The sequence below is a fragment of the Chiloscyllium punctatum genome, chromosome 22 (genome assembly GCF_047496795.1).
Source record: "Chiloscyllium punctatum isolate Juve2018m chromosome 22, sChiPun1.3, whole genome shotgun sequence".
NCBI lineage: Eukaryota > Metazoa > Chordata > Chondrichthyes > Orectolobiformes > Hemiscylliidae > Chiloscyllium > Chiloscyllium punctatum.
The window spans coordinates 60,403,053-60,423,407 of record NC_092760.1 but is presented as its reverse complement, the minus strand read 5'-3'; the positions used below and the strand labels follow the sequence as shown (position 1 = coordinate 60,423,407).

At 41.3% G+C, this 20,355-nt stretch overlaps 1 protein-coding gene across 1 annotated transcript in view; it reads right to left on the bottom strand.

Moving 5' to 3' along the window:
* Positions 1-4,408: 4,408 nt before the first annotated feature.
* The window catches only part of LOC140493374 (uncharacterized), a 91,073-nt gene continuing 75,126 nt past the window's right edge, over positions 4,409-20,355 (bottom strand). The window contains exons 15-17 of the mRNA XM_072591771.1: positions 14,780-14,928; positions 13,652-13,737; positions 4,409-4,715 (exon numbers count right to left, since the gene is read on the bottom strand). Coding sequence (XP_072447872.1) covers positions 4,581-4,715; positions 13,652-13,737; positions 14,780-14,928 — 370 coding nt within the window. The 3' untranslated portion in view covers positions 4,409-4,580. The remainder of the gene's footprint in view (positions 4,716-13,651; positions 13,738-14,779; positions 14,929-20,355) is intronic.

The window sequence follows — 20,355 nt, the reverse complement described above, 5'->3', positions numbered from 1 at the left end:
CACAATAGGCCCAGGCTCTATCCAATCCCACAATAGGACCCAGCTCTATCCCATCCCACCATAGGACCAGTCTGTAACCAATCCCACAATAGATACCGGCTGCATCCAATCCCAGAATAGGACAAGACTCTATCCAATCCCAAAATAGGATCCGGCTGTATCCCAATCCCACAATAGGATGCAGCTGTATCCCATCCCACAATAGGACACAACTATATCCCATCCCACAACTGGACCAGTCTCTATCCAATCCCACAACTGGACCAGACTATACCCAATCCCACAACTGGACAAGGCTCTATCCAATCCCACAATAGGACCCGGCTGTATCCAATCCCACAATAGGGCCAGGCTCTATCCAATCCTACAATAGGACACAGATGTATCCAATCCCACAATAGGACAAGACTCTATCCAATCCCAAAAATAGGACCAGGCTCTATCCAATCCCACAATAGGACACAGACTCTATGCAATCCCAAAATAGGACCGGGCTCTATCCCATCCCACAATAGGACCAGACTCTCTCCAATCCCACAATAGGACCTGGCTGTATCCCATCCCACAATAGGACCTGGCTCTATCCCATCCCACAACTGGACCAGGCTCTATCCAATCCCACAATAGGACCAGACTCTATCCAATCCCAAAATACGACCAGGCTGTACCCAATCCTTCTTCAGGATTTTACTGCTCCTTGGATGCTGCCTGACCTGCTGCGCTTTTCCAGCAACATATTTTTCAGGCTCTATCCAATCCCACAATAGGGCCAAGCTGTATCCAATCCCACAATAGGGCCAAGCTGTATCCAATCCCACAATAGGGCCAGGCTGTATCCAATCCCACAATAGGACCTGGCTCTATCCCATCTCACAATATGACCAGGCTGTATCCTATCCCACAATAGGGCCAGGCTGTATTCATTCCCACTGTAGGACCGGGCTGTATCCAATCGCACAATAGGACCGGGCTGTATCCAATCGCACAATAGGACCGGGCTGTATCCAATCGCACAATAGGACCGGGATGATCCAATTCCACAATAGGGCCAAGCTCTATCCACCCCCACCAATAGGACCAGGCTGTATCCATTCCCACAATAGGACCAGGCCCTTTCCAATCCAATAACTGAACCAAGTCATATCTAATCCCACATTGGGATCAGGCTGAATGAATTCTATAGGAAAGGCAAAGATTGTCACCATTCAGAATTGGACAAGACAAATTTATTTAAAACAGAGAAGTCTGTTATACAAGGTTTGATCATGATAGTAATAATTAATCTGAACTTTGTTTAATATATTAATTCAATCTCAACACCTAGACCTCACTGCCAAGGCCAGCATTTATTGTTAGTTCCTGCAGGTTTATTATTAATGTGACAAACTGGCTATTTCAGAGGCCACTTGATTATTGATCATATTGGTGTGGGACAGAGCCTACATCATGCCTCAGAACAGGTGAACATATTAGATTTACAGCCATTGAGGTCTATCCCATGGAAACAGACCTTTTGGCCCAATGTGCCAATGCTGCCCAGTTTTCACAATTTAAACTATTCTAATTTGTCTGCATTTGGTCCATATCCCTCCGTACCCATTTATTTCCTGAAAGAACACGAGTTGAATTTTTTTATATCTAATCGGAAATTTTCACAGTCGCTTTTTCCAAAATCAGCTTTTTGTTTCCAGAAACTATTTTAGAAGTCTGTTTTAATTCTCAAACTACCAGTGGAGGGACTTGAGCTCACATTTGTGACATTTGAGCACCTAGTCCCTATCTTGATGCTCATGCAGTTATCTCTGATGGAAGAGATAGCCAATGGATAGCACTGTCTGTCCTGAATAAATTTGAAAGGTTCTGGGTGAATGAGATCATGGCAACACCATCAATGCTTGGATTGGAAGCCCCCTCCTGCTCCCAAAGGGTAACTAGGTATGGGCAACAAATATGGACCTTGTCAGCAACACCTACCTCTCCAGATAAAGTTATGTATGATTTGAAAAGTGCCTTAAACATCTAGGCTTTATCAAGGGTTTTGTGGACATCTTAAAAAAAAAACCCTGAAATATTAACAAGTTGAAAAAAGGCTCACTGATCCAGGCATTAGCAGATTCTTCCTCTTTCCCTTCCCATTTTCTTAAGCAAAGTGGCCTCCCTCCTTCCAATAGTCTGTGTCTCACCCGTAGGATGAATAAGACCAGCACCGGTAGATAAACCCATTCCCCGATCCTACTTGCAGCTGGTTTCAAAATGTTAGATTGTTAAGGATGGCTCCTGTGACACAGTGGTAATATTCCTACCTCTGAGCCTGGAGATCTAGATTCAAGTTCCATCTGTTCCAGAGATGTGTAATAACATCACTGAGCAGGTTGATTTGAAAATAAGTTTAAAACAAATACAAATTTAAGAGTGCCCATAATGGGCTGTGTATGTAAATATTTAATTGCCTACATAGGTGATTTAGTGGTGATGGTGAGGAATTGAAAAATACCACTGGTGCCTTGGTAGTAGTGGGGGTGGGGGTGGGGAGCCATTTGCGTGTATTTGTAGCATCTTCTTGATATGAAAAGTAAAAGATTTACGGTAAAGGTTCTTGTGAAACATGGCTGTGTCCCTACCTTTCAGCCAGGAGGCCTGGGTTCAAGTGCCACCTGCTCCAGAGGTATGATTAGATTAGATTCACTACAGTGTGGAAACAGACCCTTCAGCCCAACAAGTCCACACCGACCCTCTGAAGAGCAACCCACCCAGACCCATTGCCCTACATTCACCCCTGACTAACGCACCTAACACTACAGGCAATTTAGCATGGCCAATTCACCTCACCTGCACATTTTTGGACTGTGGGAGGAGACTGGAGCACCCAGAGGAAACCCATGCAGACACGGGGAGAATGTGCAAACTCCACACAGAGAGTTGCCCAAGACGGGAATTGAATCCAGGTCCCTGGCGCTGTGCGGCAGCAGTGCTAACCACTGAGCCATCGTGCCGCCCCATGTATGTAATAACATTTTGAATGGGTTGCTTTGAAAATATGTTTAAAGTTAAGGAGTAATGTGATTGTGGTTTTTGAGGATATTGTGCTGAATTCTTCTTTTTGTCAGCATTCCTTGTGCTGAAAGCCATCGTCCTTCTGTGAAAATGACAACATTGCAATGTTCAGGAATTTGGAGAGCTTCAAGAGTAGTTAGGTGGCAATGTTCAGTTCTGCCTATGATAGGGGTAGTGAGTACTTTAGGGTTTTAAAAAGTCACTCAGGACAGTTCGGTGGTATTCAAAGGTGACAGAGCAAATTGTAAGAAAAAGAGAGATATACCCTTCATGTTTGAAAAGCTCAACTTTAGCTGTACTGCAACCAAGTCAACTGATCCACATCGAGTCTGTGTCATTAGGGACCCAATGGGCTCAACATCAAGTTGAATAACTCTGCACAGACTGGGTTCAGGAAAAAGCACAACAGAAAGTGTAATTTGGTGTAATCTAGCTCATGAGGGACTTGGAGGATGTCTGTGAGCGTTATTGCCACAGTGCAGCTGAGAGACTGGTGGTTGAAAAGTTCACAAGCAGTATTGGCTTGATGTAACTGAGCAAGCTTACGGCTCAGAAAAAAAGCGCAAGAGTAGGACTGGTTTGTTGGAACTAGCTAAATGCTGAAGAGCTGGAGTTAAGCCCATGACTGTGTGCTCAGACTCCAGGGAAACATAGATACAGGAAAAGAGAATGACCAGAACAGGAGCAGTCATTGCAGCTGTCCATAACTGGACTGAGAGGGAGGGAGGGAGGTTCAAGACCAGATCAGCAGGTGTGAAAAATTGTATTCTGGTGAAATTTATTGAGATTTGATTACCTATCACATCATTAATATTATTGAGTTACTGAGAAGTCTGTGGGATCTGTCTTGGTCATATTTACTATTTGACTTGCTGAGGGGTTTTTGAGCACAGCATATTACTCATGTTTACTACGTGTTAATTCTAGCTGTTAGAAATCAGTTGTACATTTAGATTGTATTACTATTCTAACTTACAAAGTAAGTGGTGTTGTTCATTCAAAACTGGAACCTTGTGGCGTTATTCCCTTAGGAAGTCCCTTGAATCTTACTTTTCGTATACCTTAAAAATAGAAGTTACTGGTCCCTAACAGGATTGTAATATAAAGTTGGTAGTCTTCTCCAAGATCACTACGTAATTTGGGACCTCATCCAAAATCCTAACAATGTGGAAAGAACCAATCGGACAAATAACAAAAAACATTTTCCACTTATGGGAAGAGTCCATAATCTTAAAATCAAAACCAGACCATTCAGAAGAGAATTTAGAAAATACTTCTTCAAGCAGAGGGTAGAATTATTGAATGTTCTTCCATAAACAGAAGATAATAACTCAAACACTCAAAATCTGAGATTGATAGATTTCTTCTTAACAAGGTATAAAGCAATACAAAGCGCAGGCAGGTATATGGAGTTAAGTCAAAAATCAGCTCTGATCGAATTGAAATGTGGAACAGCCTTCAGAGCTGAATGGTGGTTCTCCTGCTTCTGTTTCCACAATTTCCCTTGTTCTCACTCTCAATGCTTCCTATCTCCTATTAACATGCATGTCTGTTGTGAAGGGTGGGTAGCTCATAAATCTAAGTGTATACTTTGGACGAGTGTTTCTTTGAGTGAGGAGTCCAGGCAGTAACCGAGCCTCAGCAAGTCCTTGTGGAACAGTCTGTTTGAAAAGATAGAAATAGAGAAAGTTACTTAGCATAAAAGTATAAGTGAAAGAAATTGCATTTCCAGACCATCTTTCACAACCTCAGGCTGTTCCAAACATTCTACAGCAACACGTGTAGTTGCTGAGAGATGGTCAGAAATGCAGGCACCAATTTGTGCATGGCAAGCTCACATAAACATTTAAAGTGACAAAAGCCAGATATTCGTTTTTTTAGTGTGTTGTTTGAGGGATAAATGGCCTGAACAATGGATAGAAGGTTCGAAACATGTCAAAAAGGGGATCTTTTACTCCACTCAAGAGGCATTTGGGGCTTTGTTTAACACGTTATTGGAAGACAGCAATATCCCACCATACTGCCCCAATGACAATGCATATTCCCACAGCATTGCATTTCTGAAGTGCAACACTCTCTCAGTATTGTCATCAACCTGTAATATATGAGCCATTAATCTTAAATTCCATTGACTGATTTAATGCCTGAAACTTTTGTTCGAAAGAAAATATCTTTAAATGAGCCAAGACACTGTCTTTCAAAATGATGTGAGCTGCAAGAGAGGTCTTTGCATGAAAACAGTTGGTATTTCTGGGCAATTCTCTCGCGGAATTTCAGAATTGCCAATGTTTAAACTATTTGGGGGGGGGGGGGAAGAAAAAGGGAAAATGATGAACATTGCCGATGGAAAGGAGTGGGGATGGGGGGGGGGGGGGAGGACTCAGCTGGCAGGGTGGGGGTGGGTGCGTCGGGTCAGGTGGGTGTCCTCCGATCCCAGCTGCAGGATCCCATCTGAACTTGGGGGGGGGGGGGTGGGGGGTACAATGAGTGAGGGATTGTGCAGAGTTTTCAGGGTGACTGTAAAAGAACTCCCAGGAAGCCACCCTGACAGTGGATGGGAAACTAATTCATTAACAGTCTGCTGCCACCCAGTGGGAAAATGGAGACATTGAGGGAACAAGCTGGTGGGAGGAGAAGTGAGTGTCAGCAGAGGTTTATGGAAACTTGTGAATTAGAAAAATACATTGAAAGGAAAATACTACTGGACTATATGTAAAAAGCAGAGAAAGAGAGGGACAATTGGATAAATATAAATAACAGCCAGCATAGGCATTACAGGCTGAATGGCCCCTATGTGTAGTGCTTGTACGATTCACATTGTGAAAGGTTGCACTGGCATTTTTTACTATTTAGAGCAAAGAGGCGCTTTTGAAATGTAGGAGAAAAGGAAGGTATCAGACCCAGTGATTATTGAGGGCAAGAGATGAGGGAGTTTTGGGAGAGAAACGTGGAGGGGTAAGGAATGGGAGAGACGTAGAGGAGAAAGTTGGATGCAGCCTGATTTCTGCTTCACTTTAAGTCCAGGAAACTGAAGCAAATGTCAGGATGGCCACAACTTGAAGTTCCAAGATTGAGTCCTACTGCATTTGGAGTGTAATTACTTGCTTTTACAGAGTCAAGCAGCACACAAACAGACCCTTCCATTCCAACTCACCCACACTGAGCAGATATCCAAAATTAATCTAGTCCCATGTGCCAACATTTGGCCATATCCCTCTGAACCCTTCCTATTCCTATATACACTCCTTTTAAATGTTTTAATTGTACCAGCCTCAATTTTTTCTGGCAGCTCATTCCATATGCATACCACCCTCTTTGTGAAAAGGTTGTCCCTTAGGTCCCTTTTATAACGTTCCTTTCTCACCTTAAACCTATGCCCTCTTGTTTTGGACCTAGGAAAAAGACCTTGTCTATTCACCGTATCGATGCCCTTTATGATTTTATAATGTCACAAAGCTGGTCCCTTTTTTCTAAAAGCTGTATATTTTCTTAAGGACACTATGTCCTTGGTTTTTTTCAGAGGGGTCATAAACATTTCCCAGTGCTGATTAAACTGGTTTGGTACAGAGATTAAAGGGTATTGAGTGGCCTTTTTGTTTATATGTAAACAGTTGAGACCACAGGCCAAAAAGTGGCCATGTTTTAGAAGTGACCTGTATAATGAAAGGGGAGTGGTCAGCTCTCCAGCTGAGCAGTTCAATCCAGAACTAGTTAGGAGTTCAGCAGTGGGCTTTGTGGAAACTCTCTCTTTCTCTCCCTCTCTCTGCCATTCTAACTTCAACCTGTAAACATCTGTTCTATTTTGTCAACTATATTTTAAGGGTGTTTGCTTATTGGGACTGTTGTGTATATTCCGAATAGCAGAATTAAGTCTACTCTGGAATGGACAGTTCAGTAGGGGTTCTTTATGCTGTCCTTTGTCTTTCATTGTGTAATTTTGTGAATACATTTCTGTCTGTTTTAAAACCAAATAGTTAACCTAGCTAGCTTACTCCAGGTAATTCTCACTGTACAAATTGCAAAGTTATGGTCTGAGCTGCCTGCTTAAGAAGGTTTTGAGTGGTCTGGCCTAGTCCATAACAGATTGGGGCTGTTTGTGAGTAGTAGGTGCTAGAGTCTTTATTTCGGGTGTCGGCTTGGTTGGGTAGACAAAGCTTGGGATAGTAATGCGTCTTTCAATGGCCAAAGTTTTCTGTAAATGGAGGCAGTGATTTTGGAAGTTTTGCAAAAAGTGAATAAGACCCAGGTCTTATTCACTAGGATTGGACCTGCCTGCTTCTGTGAGGAAAGGAGAGATAATTACAGCAGTAGCTCAGCATTTAAACTTGCCGGAGAAACCATCAGAATCGATAGAGATGGCAAGAATTCAATTGTAAATGAAGCAGCTTGAGTTAGAGGCTAGAGAAGGAAAGGGCAGCAGAAATGAAACAGTTTGAGTTACGATTAAAAGCAGAAGAGAGGGAAAAAGATAGCAGAAAAAGAGAGAGCTTTTGAACTTCAAAAACTGACACTTAGAAAAGAAATTCAGCTTAAAAGGCTGGAGATAAAAGCTGAGGGTAGGCTTAGTGAGGTGGAGAGTGAGGATGAGCACGCCCCTGGTAGTCAGAAGCCTAGTGAGAAACTGTTTAGGTATGTTCAAGCATTGCTTAAATTTGATGAGAAGGATGTGGAAGCCTTTTTCATCTCATTTGAAAAGGTGGCAAAATAAATGCAGTGGCGAGTGGTAACGTGGGTTTTGTTGATCCAAATGAAACTTGTAGGTAGGGCTAGTGGGGTAATCACATCACTATTAGAGGAGGTGTCTGGAGAGTATGAAGAGGTGCAGAAAGCCATTTTAAGTCATGTGAGTTGTACCAGAAGCCTACAGACAACATTTCAGGGATCTAAGGAGGGACCCTGGTCAAAACTAACATTGAGTTTGAAAGGATCAAACAGACCAATTTCGATAGATGGATAAGAGCTTTAATGATTGATCCCTTAAAGAGGTAATTATTTTGGAGGAATTCAAAAATTCACTGACTGAAGAAGTGCAAACTCATGTGGAAGAGCAGAGAGTTAAAACAACAAAGGTTAGCAGCTGAAGTGGCTGATGATTATGAGCTGGTCCATAAAACATGGTTTGGTTTCTAGAATCAATTTCAGTCCATGGCAGATAGAAATCGGGGCAAAGAGAAATCCTCACATGGAAATGGAAAGGTAGATCTCAGTGAAGATCATAAGGATAATTTACCGCAGGGTAAAAAAGAAACCCTTGAGGGGGACAAAGAAGTTTAAAAAGCTCTGGTGTTTTCATTGTAATAAAGTGGGCCACACGAAATCAGTGTTGGTGGGCTAGGAGAAAGCCCAGATGTAGGAAAACCCACAAGCCTGGGAGTTTTGTTAGACTGGTAACAAAAAGCACAAGGGAAGTTAGACACTGCCTCAGAATGTACAAGATGATCAGGGATTGAATAAGGAGCAAGTGCCAGATCTGCTTAAAAAATATACATGCAAGGATAAAGTTTATTCACATAGGCCAGGAGTAGCAGGTAAAGAGATTACAATATTAAGGGACACATGATCCTCTCAGTCTGTGATACTGAAGGATGAGGAGATATGTACTCCTGAGGGACTAGTGCCAGAAAAGGTACTGGTAACAGGAATTCATGGTGTGACAAAAAGTGCTCAGTTATGTAAAGTGAGGCGAGAGAGTCCAGAGAAGAGTGGAGAATTTATAGTTGGAGCACTGGACAAACTCTCAGCTCCAGGAATACAATTTGTCCTTGCAAATGATATAGTTGATTCACTGGTAAGTGTGCTGCCTACTGTAGTGGAAATGCAGGCAACTGAGGAAATGAATGTTTTTCCGGGAATTTTCCCTGATTAAGTGATCTCAAGATCACAGAGGCACACGTTGAAGTAGGAGAGATCAAAAGGCACAGATATGGAAGTTGACATAGCTTTTTCCCATACTTTTTTTGATCAGATAAATGGGACAGAGCAGGAGCAAATAGGTAAACATGCAAGTATCTATAGCTCTGCTAAGCTGTTTGTATTACAGCAGAAAGATGAGAACTTAAAACGGTTATTTCAAAAGGCATTTACAGAGGAGAGTGAAAGCATCCCTGAGTGTTATAACTTAACAAATGATGTCTTAATGAGGAAATGGAGACCATCACACATTCAAGCACATGTGAAATGGGCAGAGATTCATCAACTTGTTTTGCCAGTAGGGTACAGAAAGGAGGTGCTGCGAGTGGCACATGAGCTACCATTTGGAGGTCATTTAGGGGAATAAGGAAAACACAGGCTAAAATACAAAGACATTTTTGCTGGCCTGGACTACACAAGGATGTAGTTGAATGTTGCCAGTCATGTCGGAAAACCACAGGCAGTAACAAAACCTGCACCTTTAATACCTATTCCAGCATTTGAGGAACATTTCACAAACGTGTTGATTGATTGTGTGGGTCCCCTACCTCAAACAAAAAGTTGGAATAATTATTTATTAACAATATTAGATGTGTCGACTAGATTTCCAGAGGCAATCCCATTACACAACATCACAGCTAAAGGGTTGTAGAAGAATTTCTTAATTTTTTTTTACGAGGTATGGATACCAATAGAGATCCAGTCAGATCAATGATCAAATTTCACATCTAAACTACTCAAGGAAGTTCTGGATAACTTGGGAATAAAGCATTTCAAGTCTGCAGCAAACTATCCTGAATCACAGGATGGCATCAAACTCTAAGGACCATGTTGAGGGCTTATGGCCAGGATTATCCAAATGATTGGAATAAGGGAGTTTTGTTTGTACTTTTTGCGATCAGAGATGCACCAAATTCAGTCCATTTGAATTAATTTTTGGACATGAACTAAGAGGACCATTAAAATTAACTAAGAAGAAACTAATAAGTCAGAATTCAGAGATCATCCATTTGGACTATGTGTCAGATTTTAGCAAATGATTAAATAGAGCTGGGCTAGACAGCATTTAAAAGTATCACAACATACAATGAAACAGGAAACGGATAAGAAATCACAAATTCGCAATATTCCAGTAACAGGTGAGCCTTTAAAAGCAAGGTTTAGTGGACCTTATCAAATGGAGAAGAAATTGAGTGAGGTGAACTACTTGATAGAGACTCCAGACAGGAAGAAATCTCGCAGAGTGTGTCATGTGAATATGCTCAAAAGGTATTTGGATAGGGAAGGAAAACAAGAGGAGAAGGTGTTAATGATGACAGCACAGAAGGAAGAACCAAGTTCAGAGGATTCTGAATTGGACATTCCTCAAATCAAATTGGACAAAGAGGAAGTTGTCAAAAATTGGGATAAATTACTGAGTTACCTTCCACAAGAAAATCAAAATGACCTGAAAGAGTTATTACTATCACATGGGGAGATATGTGGAAATAAACTGGGAAGTACTAACCTAATTGTGCATGGTGTAGATATAGGAGATGCTGTTCCGATTAAGCAACATCCTTATAGGCATAACCCTCTAAAGTTGGCACAGTTCAGAAGGAGATAGAGCGCATGCTTCAAGATGGCATAATCGAAGTGAGTTACAGTGATTGGAGCTCACCCATAGTCATGGCATCAAAGCCAGATGGTTGCCAACGGTTATGTGTGGACTATCGCAAAACCAACACCGTTACAAAGACTGATCCATATCCAATTCCACAGTTGGAGGACTGTTTCAAAAAAGTGGGACAAGCAGCTTATATTTCTAAGTCGGACTTGCTCAGAGATTACTGGCAAGTACCTCTGTCAGAGAGAGCAAAGGCAATTTTGGCTTTCATAACACCAAATGGGCTATATCAATTCAAAGTCATGCCATTTGGTATGAAAAACATTCAAGCCACATTTCAGAGACTGACTAATAAGGTCATTGCTGGATTACCCAACTACTTGATGTATATTGATAATTACGTGTGGAAGGACAATTTACAGCATTTATCGGAGTTGTTAGGTCGACTTTGGAAGGTAGTTTTGGTGGTAAACCGGGCTAAAAGTGAATTTGCCAAAGCCCAAGTCACCTTCCTGGGCCATGTTATTGGACATGGACAAATGGTCCCACGAGATGCAAAAATGAAAGTAATTGGGGAATTTTCCACAACATCAATGAAAAAAGCAGCACTTTGGTTCCTGGGATTGAGTGGATTTTACCAAATGTTTGTGCTGAACTTTAACGGTGTGGCAGCTCCACTCACTGAATTGTTTAAAAAAGGACAATAAGTTTCAGTGGACAGTGGACTGTCAAAAGGCATTTGACAGCCTAAAAACTGTGTTAACCACTGCCCCAGTATTAACCACACCAGACTACATGAAGTCTTTCAAGGTGGTTATCGATGCCAGTGATGTGGCTGTTGGTGCAGTACTCCTGCAGGAGGATGACAAGGGAAAAGAATGACCCGTTGGGTATTTTTCCAGGAAGTTGAACGTTCATCAACAGAAATATTCAACAATGGAGAAAGAGGCTTTAAGCTTCGTGTTGGCATTACAACGTTTCAGTGTTTATATTACGAGCAATGCATCAGAGACAATCGTAGACACTGATCATAACCCATTGACATTTGTGGGAAGATTTATGGTCAAAAACGCCAGACTGTTTAGATGGAGCTTGTTGTTGCAGCCATTCAGTTTGACAAATGTGCATGTGGCAGGTCGCGAAAACGTGATTGCTGATGTGTTATCGAGGATCGAATAAGAAACAGAGGCATTCGGTGGTGGGAGTGTCGTGGCCTGAATTTGCATGTGATTGTGCAGGTTTGCATGGGTACAGTTAGTACAGTGTATATGTGTGTTTTAGACTTCTAACCAGTTTGTTTTTGAAGGGATTTAAACATGAAGCCATCTTTTGATATTGATGGTTCACTTTTTTAAGGGGGTAAGTGTCACAAAGCCAATCCCTTTTTTTCTAAAAGCTGTTGCTTTTCTCAAGAATACTGTGTCCTTGGTATTTTTCAGAGGGGTCATTAAAATCTCCCTGTGCCAATTAGATTGGTTTGGTACAGAGATTAAAGGGTATTGAGAGGCTTTTTTGTTTATATGTAAACAGATGAGACTTCAGGCCAAAGTGGTCATGTTTTAGAAGTGACCTATATAATGAAAGGGGAGGGGTCAGCTCTCTAGTTGAGCAGTTCAGACCAGAACTAGTTAGGGGTTCAACAGTGAGCTGTGTGGAAACTCTCTCTCTTTCTCTCTTTCAGCCCTTCTAACTTCAACCTGTAAGCATCTGTTCCATTTTTAAACTGTATTTTAAGGGGGTTTGCTTATTGGGACTGTTGTGTATATTCAAAACAGCATAATTAAGTCTAGTTTGGATAGACTGAGTTCTGTAGGGGTTCTTTATTCTGTTCTTTGTGTTTCATTGTGTAATTTTGTGAATAGATTTCTGTCTGTTTTAAAACCAAGTAGTCAACTTAGCTAACTTACTCCGGCTGGTTTTCACTGCATGCTCACCAAAACAAATTGCAAAGTTATGGTCTGGGTTACCTGCTCAAGAATGTTTTGAGTAGTCTGGCCTAGTCCATAACAATAAACCTCTATAAGGTCACCCCTTAGCTTCCAATGCTCCAGAGAAAATAGGCCCAACTTATTTAGCTTCTTCATACCGCTCAAACCCTCAAACCTGGCCACATCCTTTTAAATCTTTTCTGAACCCTTTCAAGTTTCACAACATCTTTTCTATAGCAGGGAGACCCGAATTGCACACAGTATTCCAATAGTGGTCTAACCAATGCTTTGTCCAGTTGCAACATGACATCCCAACTCCTATAGTCAATGCACTGACTAAAAAGGCAAGCATACCAAATGCCTTCTTCACTATCCTGACTACCTGCTACTCCACTTTCAAGGAGCTAAGAACCTGCACCCCGAGATCTCTTTATTCATCAACACAACCCAAGTGTTTAAGTCCTGTCCTGGTTTGTCTTTCTAGAATGCAACACCTACCTCACATTTATCTAAACTAAACACCATCTGCCACTCCTCGGCCTACTGACCCATTTGACCAAGGTCCTGTTTTGCTCTGAGGTAACCTTCTTCATTATCCATTACACCTCCAATTTTAATGTCATCTGCAAACTTACTAACCATACCTCCTACTTTCGCATCCAAATAATTTTTTTATAAATGACGAAAAGCAGTGGACCCAGCACCGATCCTTGTGGAACACCGCTGATCACAGACCTCCAAACCTTTCCTATTTGTGTCTTTTTAACATCTTTCTCCTTTCACGTTAAAAATATACCTCCTAGTCTTGAAATCCCCAACCCTAGGGAAAAGACACTCGCCAGCGCAACATCGAGGGCCAAAGGGCCTGTACTGCACTGTAATGTTCAATGTTCTATCTAAGCCGCTCATGATTTTATAAACCTCTGGAAGGTCACTCCTCAATCTCCTATGCTCCAGTGAAAAACATCCAAACCTATCCTTAAATCCTCCATTCCCAGCAACATCCTGGTAAATCTTTTCTGAACCCTCTCCGGCTTAATAATATCCTTCCTATTAACTGGGCGACCAGAACTGTTCTCAGGAATTTTTTTTTTGAGTCACTGGATTTTTCAGAAGCTGTTGGTCAGGCATGCAGTCTCTATGGTTGACTTACAGTTAAATTTAGTTCCTCGGTGTTACTTGATCGTCTGGACAGTTGAATTGGTGATTGTAATCCAGAAGAATCAGGTGTAATCAAACCTGGAAGCAAGAGGCAGACAAAGGAATTAAAACCAATTTAATAAAGACAATCTCATTGTCCCAGCAGGTAAAACGCTGCCTGTGTCAAACTTAGCTCACTGGATATATTTTTACCTTAGAATTGAAAAATCAAGGGTTGAAGTCTGTTTCAGCCCAGTACTGAAGAGGGAGTGCTGTACTGTCAGAGCTGTTGTCCTTCAGATGAGACAGTAAACTATGGTCTCATGCCCTCTCACTGCCACTACGTGTAAAGCAGAGGAGTGCCCAGGATAACATTTATCTTTCAACCAGTATAATTTAAAACAGATTATTGATTATTATTTCACTGCATTTGAGGAAGCTGTCTACTCACAAACAGGCTGCTGTGTTTCTAACCTGATCCCACTGACTGTGTTTTAAAGGCTGTAACGTACTTTGGAGCATCCTATGGTCTTCAGTGAGGAATTACGAACACGTTACATCCTGACTCAGAGGTAGACGCACTACCACTCTCACAGAGTCTTACAGTGAAGAAGGTCACCATTCTCCCATCATGTCTGTCTCCAAATGAGCATCTCATCCAATGCCATTTTCCTGCTTTCCTCCCCTAATCCTGCACATTGTGGCTTTTCAAATAACCAACTAATTCCCTGTTGAATGACTAAAACTGTCTCCACCGCATAATAATGCATTCCAGCCCGTATTCACTCACTGCATGAAAAAGCTTTCCTCATAGCATTTTTGTTTCATCCACTGACCACTATAAACCTGTGCCCTCCCATTTTCCAAATCTACCATGAGTGTGAACATTTTCTCCCTAATTTCTCGGCTCAAGGAGACCACACCTGGTCTTGTACAGCTGATATTTGGTGAAGGGTGAGGTGGATTGAGATGTTGTGACAAAACCACTTGGATTAAGCGTCTGCATGGGGTGCGCCCAATGGAAAATGGGACTGCAGTCTGCTCGAGATCCATGGAAAAGGGGAGTGAAAGATTACAAGAAAAACACAAACAGAGGAAACTGAATGGCTGAAGCGTTTCTGCCAATAATGACCTGACTAACCTGGTAAGGAATCCGAAGGCAGAGATACAAGACTGGACTGTAAATAGGAATTAATGTCAGTCTCTCCCAAGCTGCTGCGTTCTGTGAGGCTGGAGGTGTTCGATTGGGGACGTGTACGGCTTGAGGAAAAATAAGCAGAAATACTTCCCCTAGGGTAAGACATAAAAAAATCATTATTAATGTCAGCCTAGATTTACCAGAATGATAGACGGACTGAAAGGATTTCAGTATTACATTACACCAGCTCTGGTTATATTCCTGGAATTCAGAAAGTTAGTGGATAATTTGATCAAAGTTTTCAGCATAATAGAGCAACAATTGATTAGAAAGAAAGAAACAATTTCTGCTATTTGAGTGTTTTGGATTAAGGGCACAATCTGAACATAATGACATCCTGACGTAGAAGTGAACGCACTATTAAGTCTTATGAGAATAACATTAAGAAACATTTCTACACTGAAAGGATGGTTGAAATTTTATTCTGCAAATGGAGATTAATATTTAGCCAGTTCTTAAATGGAAATCTGAGATTGATAGATTTTTATTATCCAAATATATTTCGGGTGATGGGATGAAGCTGGATACATGGAGTGAAGTTGTGGATCAGCCAATGATCTCATTGAATGACTAAATGCTGGCAATTAGTGAATAAGAGAATTTTAATCTTTTTCTCTAAAGCTTGTTTGTTGTTAGCATTTTAATTGAAGTCTCCAGTTTAGGTCTCAATCCCAAGCAGGATTCTAAAAGGGGTCCACTGGGAGATCAGTTGATCTTAGTTAATTAAAGAAGCAGCTGAAGAAAGTTCCTGTAACAGGGTTGATCACAAAGTAGGTTAAAATATATTAAAAAAAGCAGATTTGGAGGGGCTCTTGTGGTACTGTCCCAAAAACAGAAAGGCCTGTACTGGGAGTATATGCCAATTTGGTGCAACTTAGTCTTTGAATGCAACTAACAGTACATACTTGGGCTTTTCTGACACAGTAGCAGTGCCCCTGCCTCTGAACCAGAATACCATTGAGATTTTTAAAAATTGCAATAGACCACTGGTATTTGACTGAGAAATGGAAATAGATTCTCCTTTCTCTTTGCTTTTTCTAATGATTTCTCCTTCTAAGATTGGTACTTCCTCTGCTGAAGGAGAAAAGGCTAATCTGGCAAGTGATTAATGTTCATTCTATTCCCAAGGTTTAAACTAGTAAACTGGTGATAAGGCTAATAAGATATATAAAAAGCAAAGTCAATATATAACTGAATAAAATAATTAAATAGCTCGTAAGAACACATTGGGAATGGCAGGACAGATGATGCATCACGGCTGCATCATGTGGGAGCTCCTGTATGCCAGTTTGATCTGGAGCAAATATGTCTTCAATAAGTCAAAGAAAGAGTAGAGTCAGGATAAAAAAGAAAGGTATAAATACATGAAATTGTAAACTGACCTTGATAGGAAGGGATTGACAGTACAAGTGTTAGAGTAAGACTGAATAAAAGGATAAAACTAAAGACTCTAAATGCAACATGCATGCAGATACAAAATGAAACAGATGAGCTGATTGTGCACTTTCGAAATAATCATTTATGATCTGGTAGCTTTTGCAGAGACATGGCTTAGTATCTGAATATTGAAGGGTAGAGGGCATTTCAGAAGAACAGGGGGCTCAGGAAAGGGAATTGGTGGCTCTGCTAGTTAAGGATAGTATCGACACAATTGACAGGACTGACCCAAGTACAAGAAATCAGGATGTAGAAACAGTTAATATAGAGACAGAAAATGGCAAAGACAAGAAGTTGTGGGACAAGTGTATGGCCCTCCTAACTAACCATACAATAGAGTAGAGCATAAAGGAACAAATAATCTGAGTTTGTCAGATTAGAATATTCAAATTAGCAATGAATAGTTGAAATAAGTGAGTCATAAAATGTTTTTGAGATAGTTTCTTAAAATATAACATCCTAGAGTCAACCTGAGAGCAGTCTATACCAGACCTTACTCTGTACCAGACCTTACTCTGCAATAACATAGGATTAGTTTTTGATTTCAGTGAAGGTGCTCCCAGGGAGCAGAGACCAGTACATTGAACTCTACACTCAGTTTGAGAGAGAGAGAGGGAGCAGACTTTTTTTAAACTTTAAGGATAATAATGAAAGTAGAGTTGGCTGAGGTGAATTGGAAAATTAGATTAAAGGAAAGTCAATAATGCAGTAACAGGCATTGAAGAGGATATGTCAGAAGTGCACCAAATCGATATATCCTAGTGAGTAAGAAAAATTCCATGAGACACATCTACCACACATGTTATTTAGAAATTTTAAAGATAGTTTCAAACAAAAGTCATATAATTGTGAAACAAAAAAGGCAAGTCAGAAAATTGGACATATTATAAAAGTGAAGAACAAATTTTAATAAAGGAAAAATGTGAGTATGAGAGAAAGCTAGCCAGAAGTATAAAAACTAATAAGTGTTTCTATAAATATTGTTTATTTATACAGGGTAAAGCCCTTTGCTCATTTAAATCTGACACACAGAGAAGCTCACCTCATGCTGTAATCTGTTAAATTTCAAGAGGCAAAGAACTATTCCAGATTTCACTATTTAAAGTAAAAATTAACCATTTTATTCTTTAAGTCCAACAGAGAACATTAAAACAACAATGATCTGTATGTCGAAAAGGAGCAAAAATGGCCTTTGCAGTGACATGTACTTCTTGTCAGATGTGGGAGTTTAAAGAGAGTTTAAGGGTTACTGCGGATTATATCTGCCATAAATGCTGTTGGATGCGAATCTTATCAGATCGAGTGGATCTGTTGGAGAGACAGATAGAAGCGATGAGGAATTTGCAACAGCAACAGTATGTGATGGATGGCAGTTATAGGAAGGGGGGGAAGTCTCAGATACAGTCACATAGATGGGTTAACTCCAGGAAGCATAAGAGAGGTAGGCACTGAGGGCAGGAGTCTTTTGTGGATATCCCCATTTCAAGCAGGTATGCTATTTTGGAAAATGTAGGGGGTGATGGATTCTCAGGGGAACGTAGCATGAATAGCCAAGATTCTGGTATTGAGACTGGCTCTAATGCAATGAGGGGTATGTCGGCTTTCAAGAGCTCAATTGTGTTAGGGGATTCTGTAGTCAGAGGTACAGACAGACGTTTCTGTGGTCAGCAGAGAAAAAGCAGAATGGTGCGTTGTTTCCCTGGTGCCAGGACCAAGGATGTCTCAGAGAGGATGCAGAATGTTCTCATGGGGGAGAGGGGTCAGCAGGAGGTCATTGTTCACATTGGAACCAACGACATTGAAAGGGAAAAGGTTGAGATTCTGAAGGGAGATTACAGAGAGTTAGGCAGAAATTTAAAAAGGAGGTCCTCAAGGGTAGTAATATCTGGATTACTCCCAGTGCTACAAGCTAGTCAGGGCAGGAATAGGAGGATAGAGCAGATGAATGCATGGCTGCGGAGCTGGTGTGTGGGAGAAGGATTCACATTTTTGGATCATTGGAATCTCTTTTGGGGTAGAAGTGACCTGTACAAGAAGGACGGATTGCACCTAAATTGGAAGGGGACTAATATACTGGCAGGGAAATTTGCTAGAACTGCTTGGGAGGATTTAAACTAGTAAGGTGGGGGGAGTGGGGGGGGTGGGGGAACCCAGGGACATAGCGAGGAAAGAGATCGATCTGAGACGGGTACAGCTGAGAACAGAAGTGAGTCAAACAGTCAGGGCCAGGCAGGGACAAGGTAGGACTAATAAATTAAACTGCATTTATTTTAATGTAAGGGGCCTAACAGGGAAGGCAGATGAATTCAGGGCATGGTTAGGAGCATGGGACTGGGGTATCATAGTAATTACGGAAACATGGCTCAGGGATGGGCAGGACTGGCAGCTTAATGTTCCAGGATACAAATGCTACAGGAAGGATAGAAAGGGAGGAAAGAGAGGAGGGGGAGTGGCATTTTTGATAAGGGATAGCATTACAGCTGTGCTGAGGGAGGATATTCCCGGAAATACATCCAGGGAAGTTATTTGGGTGGAACTGAGAAATAAGAAAGGGATAATCACCTTATTGGGATTGTATTATAGACCCCCCAGTAGTCAGAGGGAAATTGAGAAACAAACTTGTAAGGAGATCTCAGCTATCTGTATGAATAATAGGGTAGTTATGGTAGGGGATTTTAACTTTCCAATCATCGACTGGGACTGCCATAGTGTTAAAGGTTTAGATGGAGAGGAATTTCTTAAGTGTGTACAAGACAATTTTCTAATTCAGTATGTGGATGTACCTACTAGAGAAGGTGCAAAACTTGACCTACTTTTGGGAAATAAGGCAGGGCAGGTAACTGAGGTGTCAGTGGGGGAGCAGTTTGGGGCCAGAGACCATAATCCTATTCGTTTTAAAATAGTGATGGAAAAGGATAGACCACATCTAAAAGTTGAAGTTCTAAATTGGAGAAAGGCCAATTTTGACGGCATTGGGCAAGAACTTTCAAAAGCTGATTGGGGGCAGATGTTCACAGGTAAATGGATGGCTGGAAAACAGGAAGCCTTCAGAAATGGGATAACGAGAATCCAGAGAAAATATATTCCTGTTAGGGTGAAAGGAAAGGCCAATAATGTAGGGAATGCTGGATGACTAAAGAAATTGAGGGTTTGGTTAAGAAAAAGAAGGAGCAACTGTCAGGTATAGACAAGATTGATCGAACGAATCCTTAGAAGAGTATAAAGGAAGTAGGAGTACACTTAAGAGAGAAATCAGGAGGGCAAAAAGGGGACATGAGATAGCTTTGGCATATAGAATTTAAGGAGAATCCAAAGGGTTTTTACAAATACGTTAAGTATAAAAGGGTGACGAGGGAGAGAATAGGGCCCCTCAAAGATCAGCAAGGCAGCCTTTGTGTGGAGCTGCAGGAGATGGGGGAGATACTAAATGAGTATTTTGCATCAGTGTTTACTGTAGGAAAGAATATAGAAGATATAGAATGTAAGGAACTAGATAGTGACATCTTGAAAAATGTCCATATTATAGAGGAGGAAGTGCTGGATGTCTTGAAATGCATAAAAGTGGATAAATCCTCAGGACCTATTCAGGTGTACCCCAGAACTCTATGGGAATCAAGGGACGTGATTACTGAGATATTGTATCATTGATAGTCACAGGTGAGGTGCTAAAAGATTGGAGGTTGGCTAACGTGGTGCCACTGTTTAAGAAGGGCGGTAAGGACAAGCCAGGGAACTATAGACCAGTGAGCTTGATATGAGTGGTGGGCATGCTGTTGGAGGGAATCCTGTATTTAAGGACTGATTAGGAACAGTGGGAAATCATGTCTCACAAACTTGATTGAGTTTTTTGAAGAAGTAACAAAGAGGATTAATGAGGGCCAAGCAGTGGACATGATATATATGGACTTCAATAAGGCGTTTGACAAGGCTCCCCATGGGATACTCATTGGCAAGGTTAGATCTCATGGAATACAGGGAGAACTGGCCATTTGGATACAGAACTGACTCAAAGGTAGAAGACAGAGGAGTAATGGTGGAGGGTTGTTTTGATGGTTGGAGGCCTGTGACCAGTGGAGAGCCAC